Source organism: Pyxicephalus adspersus, chromosome 3, assembly GCF_032062135.1.
Source record: "Pyxicephalus adspersus chromosome 3, UCB_Pads_2.0, whole genome shotgun sequence".
In the NCBI taxonomy this organism is placed as follows: Eukaryota; Metazoa; Chordata; class Amphibia; order Anura; family Pyxicephalidae; genus Pyxicephalus; species Pyxicephalus adspersus.
Window position 1 is genome coordinate 108,536,127 of NC_092860.1, and position 12,841 is coordinate 108,548,967.

A 12,841-nucleotide genomic window follows, 5' to 3' on the forward strand; every position below is an offset into this window, starting at 1 on the left:
ATTAACAATGACATACCCTCATTTCTTTTCCTAAACAGCATCTCTCCTTTACTTGACACTGAATGAGATAACCTTTGATCTTTAGATAATTTAAACTGGTTAGTGAACTCAACAACTTTTGTTAATAATTCCTGCTAACTTTTAATATCTATTTTTCTAATCATTAATATTTAAAAAAGTTTTACATATGGTTTTGCTTGCATAACAAATGTTGAAGAAAGACTTTTGGTTCTAATTTTAAAAAATAAATAAATGTAAAACTTTGTTAACTTAGGTAAAGACAAAATTACTGCTGAATAAACAGACGCATGGCAATCAGTAAACACAGGAATAATTACCTTTCTGCTCCCCTCACTGCTCTGACCTCTGACTTAAATGGTGTGATATAGCAAGTGCATATAGGGTAGCATTGACAGTGCTTTGATCATAAAACAGGGTTATGCCACTGCTTCTCCCAGCAGAAGTGAGCAGTAGACAATTGTTGGGAAGGTATTTTTAGATTTCAAAGGTCTTTTTTACTGAGAAAACTTTCTCTGAAAAAGGCAAAGTAGCGGAGTCCATTTAATGTGCATTATTTCATGCTTTGCCCTGACTAACTAAGCCACATGCCTCGATAAGGCCATTTATTAAAATGGATTCCCCATTCCTTGTTTTTATTTAAATAAAGCAAATTAAAAAACCCACAAACAGCTTAAAGGTGCCCCCAAAATCATGGTATTTAAGGGATTTGTGTATGCCCTCTAGAATCATGAATATATTCCGTGGAAATTTGTATATGTGTCCCATGAAAGTAGTTTTCCTGTTTGCACAAAAAACAAGCTGAACCCAGACAAATCTATCCATCTGTAATCATCACAGCCTCCTCTTTACAGGATGTGAATGTCTTACTGAACAAACTAATGTTCTTAGACATTGTACATGCTATTTTTTTGCCCATTAATTCAACTGTATTTTCATGCACAGCCATTTGAATCCCTGTGTATTGCTAATTTCAGTTCTATTTAAAACTAAGACTTTGCAGACTATTTGAATATTTCCCACTTCAGTCAGGGACATCGTGCTACAACAAGGCTACAACAACATGTCAGATTTTTGATGCTGGAAACATTATGATGATTTCCAGTGACAGATGAACGAAAAAGCTCTGTACTTTTACTTGCAAAGTGGTCATTCCCAATCATCGCTCATGGATTCACAGTAACGGATTGATGACCTACGTCATGCAAGTCAGATTCTCGAAACAAGTACGCCACTGGTGATGAATATCTGACGTGTGTACATTGCCTAGGTGTCTTATTCTATTTCTGGGAAGGATTAGTTGTATGTGACTTAAATTACAGGCCTCACATGGCAATACAATTATTAATGCGTGATATGTACATATCTTCTCATTGTGCATTTTAATGTGTATTGGTGACTCTTCGTAAATTGGGACTTTGGTGCTTGGGCTTCTGTTGTATCTGATTTTTTCTCTTTGCCTAATTTATTCATATGCTCTTCTTTTCAGATCTGCATCACATATTTGCATCTCTCTTTGGAATTGTACAATCCTTTTTGTACCCTGTTCTATGTTTGTTCCATTTTATTGTATAGTATAGTGGCTATTTATCAAAAAACACAGCAGTCACAATAGTAAATACTATATCTTCTACTGACCAACTTAAAGACAGGTCATAGCCAAAGTACCTTAGGCAGATTAAATGTTCTTTGAGTTACAAAAACCTCTGGTCTAATATCTAAATCATCTTTCTCAACCTTTTCTACCCCCCAGGAACCCTCAAATCAGTATCAGGAAAATCAGTCAATAGGAAAATGTTATTTGCATTGGTTGGCAGTGATCAGAATGCCACATTCACAGGCAAGTGAAAGATCTGTGTTTTCATGCAGTTGGCTTTGCCAAAAGGAGTTGGCCCCTATCTAGGCACCATCTTAGAAAGGTCAATAAGCCACAGCTCAAGGAATCCCCGACAACCTCTGCATAAACCCTAGGGTTCTATGGAACCTTGGCTGGGAATGGCTGATGTAATAGTTGCTGTTAATCTCTTGGTAAGAAACTTACTCCCCACATATCCTAAGATTAGAACAGGTGGGGTACCTTAACCATTATTATATATAATTCATTTTGGTATTGAATTGTTACAGTTATCTGTCCTTACATAAATGAATGCTATACTGTTTATTTTATAAACCTGTCAATATTCAAAGAAACAGTAATATACCATATTTATGGCATAGTCCAAATTGTCTTTTTAAGAAAAGTGTGCCCAGTACACAACAGGTAGGGCATATAGGGCATATAAAGGGGTGTTGGTGGAGACTGCAAGCATGGAGTTCAAAGAAGGAAGGGATGGAGTAGGCATCTAGGGTGGGGTATTAGTGGTAGGAAGAATGCCCCAATGTTAGCCGTTGGGCAGAGGTGGGTTGGAAAAGATAAGAAGAACTGAATAAAGGAGGGTAGTGTTTGTACTATTTGGGCATAGTGGGTTTCTGGTGGACCGGTGTACGGAACCTGAGTGTCCAGAGAGTTGGTGTGAATGCCAGAACACTAGAACAAAGATTAGTGATGTGGTAATGTTGGGCAGTCCAAGACAACAGAGGAGTAAAGAAAGGAGCATATTTTTTTAGGTCTGTTGGTTGTTGGCTGTAAAATTGCGCCTGACTGCCAAATGGGAAACTGGAGTAAGGCATGTAAAGGGAAAAAGAAAGTGTGGCAAGAAAGGGAAACTAAAACTTAGTGTTATTAAGTATAATGTATTATAGTCACCTGAATATAGGAGGCTGTGTCTCTCTACATGTACTTATTACTCTGGTGATTTTTTTTTTTTTAATTTGAAAATAGAATTGGATTTACAGCTTGCATTGTAATCTACTTAAGCTACGTACACACTTCCAATTATTATCGTTGGAAAACGAACGACGAACGATCCTGCACGATATCTACGAACGATCGTATAGCACCGATCCTGCACATAGAGATAACGACACGATCGTTCGTAGATATTGTACACAAAATAGATACGATCGTTTGAGCGATAGAGGAACTATGTGCACGACAGGAAGTGAACGAACGTTCGTTCATTACGCATGCTCAGACCATGGACGATCAACGAACGATCGTACACACGAACGATGGTCAACGATCGTCGTCCAATCCGATCCGCCGGTCCGGTCGTTCGTTTCCAACGACTTTCCTCATTCGTCTGCGTCGTTGGTTACTTTTCTTACGAACAATTTTTGCCCGATCGATCGTTCGTCGTTCATTTTGAACGATAAAAATTGGAAGTGTATACGCACCTTTAGTCTAGTTATCTACACTAGGCTGAACTGCAAGTGAAGACAACCTAGGAGTCACATGTTTACGCACCATATGCAGGGAAACAATCATCAAGGAGCACATTTGCACACCACGTGGGACACCCAGAGAAGTATCCCATACAAAGAGTGAGACCAAAAGATCAGAGACAGGTAGGAGCTGAGTGAAAGAATGGCCTCACAAGCATGAGGGTAACTTAAGGCCCTGGTTAAACATTTAATATGGTAATATGTAATTAAGTCTAAGTTGGTTTTTATGTATATGGGTAAGTTGTGAATATAGAAAATTTCTTGGAGGTCTGAATATTAAGTAGTTCTGTGTAAAGGGGATGAACGGCTTTATGATTTATTGTTATCTATAGGGGAAGTGAGTACTAAGTTGGAAAATTTAGGTTGATTCACACTGAGTAACAATCAATTAATTTTTAATTTATATTAAATATTTTCAGAAATTATTAGATGGTAACAACCTAATAATGGATTATAAATTTGGGGTAATTTTAATGCACTTATGATGTTATATTGACTTTTGAGGGAATATATGTTTAGCAGGAAAAATAATGTGCTATATTGAAAATATGATGGATTTAGGATGTAGATGTCAACATCACTTATAAAAAATATAATTGATAAATGTTACATGATGATAACAGTTTGGAAAAGTGATACACATGGAGAGTTGTGTTTAAAGTGATTATGTTTATTTTTGAGATGTGAAATTATTGTAGAATATACATACACATATATACACAACAATTTGATATACACTATAGGAGGTGACTATGCTGTTCATCTGTTGAGGAAACATCATTCCCCCATAGAAATCAAAAAGGGCATTGAAACTTTTTAAACACAATTGGGTGAATAAATAACCTTGAGGTATTTTATTTCCACTAGGTGTGGCTTTACCTGTCTCAGCAATTAGGCTATGTACACACGTCAGATGATTCTCGTTTGATTATAACTTCAGGGCTGGTATCGGACGAGAATCTGACATGTGTACAGTGCTCGTCCAATATTGTTCATGGATCTGTCCTGGCAAATCCATGAACAATGAACGACTGCAATACAAGTAAAAGGGAAAGAGCACAGCAGGGTGCCACACGCTCAATCTCCCCCCTCCCCTCTTTATAGAGCAGAACGGCACTGCATGTACAGAGCTCGTTCATGCGTCTTTCAGCCTTTTGACGTTGGAAAGGATTATGAAAAATCCTTATCAACAACAAGTCTAATGTGTGTACACAGACTTAATTTTGAAGTCTTTGAAAGTACAAATAGATGAAATTTAAAATTTTTAGATTGGGAAATATGAATGTGGATGGATTGTCACTGTCATGACTTTTTTGGAAACAAGTACATCCATTAAATGAATACATTGTTTTTGCATGTTCTCTGTGTTTATTTAGAATTATAGCTAATATTCCTTGGCAATGTTCTTCTAATAAAGCTCAAGCAGTGAAACGCATCAAGAACCAATGATTATGCAAACATTGTGTTTTTTCATTTATGTGATTTGTTAAAATGACTTCTTATTATATATTTACAGGAAGACTTGTTGTTTTTAGATCAATTTATTTAATAATAAATTGTGATTCTCTTTAATTCTGTTGAATGCTTGATACCTACAAAACCCTGCATTAAAAAAATTTCCCTAATGGGAGAAATGAATGTTAGACAATTATCTACACTTCTGACATAACAAAGTCTACAAACTTATTTTGATTCATTTAGAATAACAATCTGCATTAATATCATTGGCAGAGCATGAAGGTATTAGGCATTGAAAAGTGATGGGGTGGTTGTAAAAATCAATCAAAAACTATGATTTACCAAAATTTTTTAAGTTTTGCTTTAAGCTATCTAGCCTGTGTCCGAAGGTCCACAAAGATAGATATGTATTTGGGTGAGCTGATTCAATAGGCTAAAGAGCATATATGAACCTTATCCTTTTAGATTATGACAAGGATTTACCAGAGTTCAAATAGTGTGATCACAAAAGTACAAGTATATATATATAGGTACCATTCTGTTATATCTACTTATACCATGTCTCTGTGTATATCGAATGAATACAGTTCTGCCATCCTATGACCAATAAATCTTAATATATAGAACATGCTATAAAAACACTTTTAGAAATGATCATTAAAAGCATTACAGGCAGTCCTGTAGCTTGTTTGAATATTTGTATTGACAAATGTGATTAGGAAATTGCTTTGAGTTGAGTGGAGTGCAGGGCAAAGTCTGATGCAATGCGATCTCAGTATACCAATCATTGAGCAACATAGGTGGGAGGAATGAAGGTCAATGACTATTTCTAGAAAACTCATGATTTTTTAAAGTTTTGTGTGAAGGCTGTAAGTGTTTGCACTGAAAATGTGTGTTTTCATCTTATATTTGACTTAAATTACCATATTTAGAGGAGGAAGCAGGAGGAAAAAAAAGTTTGTTTTGGTTTTTTTCAACTGGTTACAAAAGTGAAACCTGCAACACTGGTAAATACATTTGGACTAATGACAGTCGTGCTGGTATTCTAAAAAGTTTTAGGTTTGTGACAACTTGTGTCCGGTCAGTACCAATTATATATATTTAAAAGCAATATAATATATATATTTTTCAGTAACATTTTTACTTTTTCCAAATACTTATCTTTTGCCAGTTACACATTTGATTGAGGTTTTACGACCATCAGCCCTGTGCTGGTTGAGGTCCTACCCCTGGACTGGTTCAAAGGTAGATGTCTTGGCCCAGTAAAGTCCATAAAAGTGCTTAAAATAATCAGTGGATCAGATATTTACATCAAGGCTTGCCATTTCAAAGTATAACCTAGGCCAAAGATATCAAAAAGTCAGAAGGCTGAGAAGACTTAAAAACTTTTGCCAAAAACATTTTCCCCTGCACCTGTTTTTTGTTCTTGCACTGTTTTTTGTTTTTTGGTTCCATCTCCAGCAATGCCGGGAATGGACCTGGATATGGGGAATAATGTAAACCTTGTGCATCCAAGACACATTATCAGTGGCCACCCAACGAGTGAAGAGCAATGTTCTGGACCTGGAAGACTTGGTGGCAAAGATGGTGGCTTCGGAGATAGGAGACAGGATCATGGACCAGGACAGTTCAGGGTACTAACAAAAAAAGTAACTGTGTGCCATAATTATATATTGCAAAAGCTCACCCCCCCACCAACGCAGGTTTAGCACTGCCTTATCCATGGAATCATGCACCGTGTTTCCCCGATTTTAAGACATCCCCATAACTAAGCCACGCCCGATTTTTGAAAAAATAATTAAAATAAGACACTCACCCGTGAATAAGACATCCCCCGATATTTGATCCTGTGTGTGTCTCCTTGATGCTGGCTGCAGCACGTGTCTGCTCCTGGCTGCAGTGCAGAGCCAAACTGAAAGTAACAAGCCGGCATTCTGCACCAGGAACCAAGCTGCTGATCCCTGCCCTAACGGAGATCCCTGCCCTAGCGGAGATCCCTACACTTAATTACCGGTAAGTGAACAGAAGGGGACAATCAATGGCATAGAGTGATCAGAAGGGGACAATCAATGTTTTTTTTTTTTTTTATCTTTTGAATTTATTTTACTAATGTTTTTGTTAATACACGTTTATTTTTATTATTTTTATATTATCAAAACACCAACAAATCTCACATCATACCCTATGAGAATAGTAGTCAGGGGTCAGGAATTGCAGCAATATTTTACAGGACAAATTCAAGACACACATACATGAATATGGTACTGCTAAGGCACCATCTATATCCTTAAAAATGTTCTGTGATCTTCAGATCTTCAGTTCAGGCCCACTTTAACCCACCTCCCATTTAAGATGTTTTGTTTTTGCCTAGAGCATAACAGATTGGTAGAGTATTTGCAAGCAAAACTCTATTTATTTAATGGTCATAGGTAGCTAAATTATGCATATGGAATCAAATGTTTCCAATTATGTGGTTTGAAACTGTCCGGATTGACACAGACCCTACCCATTTATAATGTATTTTACAGAATATGTAAGAATGACTATAGTGATGATAATTCCAATTGGAACATTATTATGTTATGAGTTATTACATTATTATTATGAGCTATGAGTTATATACATTATTATTATGAGATCTGCTAAATTCCAGGAGACATCTGATTTCTTGTAACAAATTTATTACAGACATTTAGTAATGTTGTAACAAATAATGGCATCATTAGAAGAAGGCCCACGCTTATGACATACATTCCATCACTGCGAGTAAATATTACAACTATTTTGCTTTGAACAGAACGACAGCAAATAGACACAGAGATAGTTATCTTGGTTGCTGATTGATAAATATTAACATTAAATGGGCAGAAGTAGAGTGTAGGGAGGTGATTGGCTAGCATACTACTAGCAGCAGATATAAATATCAGTAGAATTCAGATGCATTCAGTTTTTTTGGGGGTATCGACAGCATCATAACATAAACAATGAGTGGGTGTCCATTTATGGGAAGGGGACTTCGGTAAGTATATGTTTAACTTTTGCTGATATGCTGATATTATTACAGGCACCTTTTTTTATTGTTTTTTATGTATGTTTTATTTTTAAGATATACATTTAATGAACTATCTCTGGAAGACAAAAATGGGGACAGTGCACAAGATGGATTAAATAAAGCTAGCAAGGGAGGACTCATCTATGGTGATTATCTACAGGTGGGTCTTGTTTTATTATCAACCATTTGCAGTATTAATGTACATTTTAGAAAAAAGTAAAACACTAAAGGGTATTATTTGGTATTTTAGACAATTTTAAATAAAGGAGTAAATTCTAAAACCGCCTAGTGTGGGATCTTTGACTACCATTATTGGCTTCCTGCAAACCAGAAAATTGTGAGCAAATTGCTGCAAAGGGTTACTGTTTCTGAGTTTTTTTATTTTCATTGAGGATAACAAATGTACTAAAAGGAAGAGGAATACAATTAAGCATTTTTTAGTAGATAATTATAATGTGGAAACTATAACACTGACAATCCAGTCCGAGAATTTGCCCCAATTTTTCTATTTGATTCATTCACCTTGGGTCTCTAAGGGACATCTACCAGGAGCCTTAGACAGCTAAGTTTAACTACAGTTTCCAGTGTGAGCCAGGGGTTTGGTAATCAACAGTCTAGATGTGTACCACGTCACTTAAAAGGAGTGTCCAACTGCAATAAATACTCCCATTTTTTTAAAAAAAATGTCTCACTTAGGCACCCTGGTTGAGAGAAGCTTCCATCCAGTTCTTATTTTGAGTTTTAAGTGAACCCAGTATGATCTTATCCTACAATAGTAATGGGCTAAGGAATCCAATAATCCAACCAACTTCTCTCCAAAAAAATTATTCTTAAACAAGGCCATAAGGTGACCATGGGTAGAATATGATTGTTCCCTGCTCCATCCAAACAAGCAACCACTCTAAGCATAAACATACCAGATACACAACCAGACACCTGTGGCAAACTGATCTTTGGTGGAACAGCCACTGACTATGTTTGTAAATCAATGCCTAGTACCTAGTTGTGATTAACTTGTACATTTGGGAGATTTTGTGTATGTATGTTTATGCATCAACTTGTAAAAATATCAGGAGATCAACTTTTGCTGTAACATTACCCACCTTCCAAATGTCTCTGAACATTAATAAGGAACTAAGACCAGAACTGTTGCTGAATTTGTTAACCACAGAAATGGTTATATTGTAGCTAATATCATGTGAATAATTATTGTGATTGTACTAGAAATAAATTTATGGAGGTTATATAAAACCATGCATGCTCACATTGTAAAACTTTCTGCTCACACGTTTTTCCAGTTATCAACAAGGTGTTCCAGCAAGACACGTGGGGTAGACACAGTCATAATATATTCACATTACAAACTGAATGCTTCAACAAAATGATGGGGAACTTTGACAATTAACTTTATATAGGAATTTACCATGTATTTACCTTATTGCATATAAAAAGTGACAGGAACAGAATCATTTGTTTATGGGAAGTTTTTTGGAAGATTTGGAAAAGTACATTGAAGGATTTTGCTTAAACTGGNAGGTGATTGGCTAGCATACTACTAGCAGCAGATATAAATATCAGTAGAATTCAGATGCATTCAGTTTTTTTGGGGGTATCGACAGCATCATAACATAAACAATGAGTGGGTGTCCATTTATGGGAAGGGGACTTCGGTAAGTATATGTTTAACTTTTGCTGATATGCTGATATTATTACAGGCACCTTTTTTTATTGTTTTTTATGTATGTTTTATTTTTAAGATATACATTTAATGAACTATCTCTGGAAGACAAAAATGGGGACAGTGCACAAGATGGATTAAATAAAGCTAGCAAGGGAGGACTCATCTATGGTGATTATCTACAGGTGGGTCTTGTTTTATTATCAACCATTTGCAGTATTAATGTACATTTTAGAAAAAAGTAAAACACTAAAGGGTATTATTTGGTATTTTAGACAATTTTAAATAAAGGAGTAAATTCTAAAACCGCCTAGTGTGGGATCTTTGACTACCATTATTGGCTTCCTGCAAACCAGAAAATTGTGAGCAAATTGCTGCAAAGGGTTACTGTTTCTGAGTTTTTTTATTTTCATTGAGGATAACAAATGTACTAAAAGGAAGAGGAATACAATTAAGCATTTTTTAGTAGATAATTATAATGTGGAAACTATAACACTGACAATCCAGTCCGAGAATTTGCCCCAATTTTTCTATTTGATTCATTCACCTTGGGTCTCTAAGGGACATCTACCAGGAGCCTTAGACAGCTAAGTTTAACTACAGTTTCCAGTGTGAGCCAGGGGTTTGGTAATCAACAGTCTAGATGTGTACCACGTCACTTAAAAGGAGTGTCCAACTGCAATAAATACTCCCATTTTTTTAAAAAAAATGTCTCACTTAGGCACCCTGGTTGAGAGAAGCTTCCATCCAGTTCTTATTTTGAGTTTTAAGTGAACCCAGTATGATCTTATCCTACAATAGTAATGGGCTAAGGAATCCAATAATCCAACCAACTTCTCTCCAAAAAAATTATTCTTAAACAAGGCCATAAGGTGACCATGGGTAGAATATGATTGTTCCCTGCTCCATCCAAACAAGCAACCACTCTAAGCATAAACATACCAGATACACAACCAGACACCTGTGGCAAACTGATCTTTGGTGGAACAGCCACTGACTATGTTTGTAAATCAATGCCTAGTACCTAGTTGTGATTAACTTGTACATTTGGGAGATTTTGTGTATGTATGTTTATGCATCAACTTGTAAAAATATCAGGAGATCAACTTTTGCTGTAACATTACCCACCTTCCAAATGTCTCTGAACATTAATAAGGAACTAAGACCAGAACTGTTGCTGAATTTGTTAACCACAGAAATGGTTATATTGTAGCTAATATCATGTGAATAATTATTGTGATTGTACTAGAAATAAATTTATGGAGGTTATATAAAACCATGCATGCTCACATTGTAAAACTTCCTGCTCACACGTTTTTCCAGTTATCAACAAGGTGTTCCAGCAAGACACGTGGGGTAGACACAGTCATAATATATTCACATTACAAACTGAATGCTTCAACAAAATGATGGGGAACTTTGACAATTAACTTTATATAGGAATTTACCATGTATTTACCTTATTGCATATAAAAAGTGACAGGAACAGAATCATTTGTTTATGGGAAGTTTTTTGGAAGATTTGGAAAAGTACATTGAAGGATTTTGCTTAAACTGGATGTATATTTAAAGAAAACCAATATAAAAATCAATTACAATTTGTGCAAAACAGTGCTATTATAATGCAAAATGTTTAGACCAATAAAAACAAAAAAAAGTCAAAGACCATACCAGAGATATTATGAGGACAGAGCTGTACTGTTAATCTGCTTTCATCAAGCTGTGCAACCACTGTAGAGTGCAAAGTAACACTAACACAACACGCTCAGCGCATTTTCTATGGCGTGCTAGGATGTTTTCTTTCAATTTCGATTTGCCATGCTGAGTTGAGATTGAAGCAAAGCAAAGCTGAAGCAACCATGGAGATTGCCCAATTACTTTAAATGAAAAGCTATGGGAGTGTGTTTCAGAGGCTGTAAAGAAGCCACGAAGTGCTCCAAATGTGGATATTTAAGGCAGCTTGAAGCTAGTAGAAGTTACCCCTAAAGAAATTGTACTATTTTATGCATGGAAAAAAAGAAAATGCTAAATATAATTTATTTGTAGCTTGATAAAGTGCTGGACGCACAGGTACTGCAGAGTGAGCTGAAGGGAAACAAAATCCATGATGAGCACCTTTTCATTGTCACTCATCAAGGTAAGCAAATACTTTTGTTTTATTTTGTAATTTCAATCATTAACAAATGTCACTCTTGGGCAATATTGTGTTCTGTGTACTGGGCATGCAGCAATTTATTTACTGCTCATTGTAAAAGTGTCCACATTGATGATAATTGCTAGAACTTTTTAGGTTTTTTTATCACATTAATTGGTATTGTTTTTTTTTATCATGATTTTCCTAATTTCAATTTATAAAACAACAATATGTTATGCAGTTCTGTTTAATAAATAGGGGCTACAGATGACAACACTGCATGCATAACAAGAACAAACTATGAGACAGGAGGCGAATGAATATCACTGGGAGATTCACATTTACATCCTGCTGTCATCAGGATAGTAAGTGAGGAGAAATCTCCCCAACTGGGACACAGACAAGATTTTAAAACCCTGGTTAGGAAAGAAAGAGATCAACCTCTGTCACATTTATAAATTAAATATAACACACTCCTGATTTTTTCCTAGCGTTAGCCTGAATTTTAAAGGTAAAAGCAAGCTCTATATTGCGTCAGTTTTTTCAACAAAGAAGCACATGTGGCAGAGATGATTTATTAAGATCATTAATTTAACATGATATATTAATTTATCATAAATTAACTAAAACATCAGGGGATTATTAGCGCCTAATATCCCAGTACAACTGCTCAAAAGCTAAAAACACTAGAAACTTTAACCCATGACAATGAGTCACCATAATGGTAAAAGTTATTATTCTAAGCACAGTCTACAAGCATATAGCATGAATGATATTAGAGAATTTCTCTACCTTTTTTCATTTTCAGAAAAATAATCATTAACTAATTGTTTTTCTTTGATTTTATTGCAGCTTATGAGCTTTGGTTTAAACAAATTCTTTGGGAATTAGACTCTGTTCGAGAAATCTTCCAGAATGGACATGTAAGTAAAAACATTACAATGAGCACAACCAAGTGATTGTTAAGTAAATATTACTCAAAAAAGTTTCAGCAGTCTATTGTATCTAAATCCCTAAACAAAAACATATACTGCAGCTTGCCAGTCTAAAGATATAGTTCGGTTGCATAATGCAGCCCCATGGGGAAACTATTCTTTCTTAGAAAAGTCACTTAGCACAGTTATTTTATGTATCCCTATAGCTGATCTATTTGCTCTACTGAACCTGTCTTTTACTT

At 35.6% G+C, this 12,841-nt stretch overlaps 1 protein-coding gene across 1 annotated transcript in view; it reads left to right on the forward strand.

Annotated features, from left to right (window-relative positions):
- Window positions 1-9,387: 9,387 nt before the first annotated feature.
- The window catches only part of TDO2 (tryptophan 2,3-dioxygenase), an 8,297-nt gene continuing 4,843 nt past the window's right edge, over window positions 9,388-12,841 (forward strand). Inside the window, 5 exon segments of the mRNA XM_072406839.1 lie at window positions 9,388-9,522; window positions 9,610-9,715; window positions 11,577-11,667; window positions 12,517-12,689; window positions 12,754-12,770. Of these exon segments, the coding sequence (XP_072262940.1) occupies window positions 9,488-9,522; window positions 9,610-9,715; window positions 11,577-11,667; window positions 12,517-12,689; window positions 12,754-12,770 (422 nt within the window). The 5' untranslated portion in view covers window positions 9,388-9,487.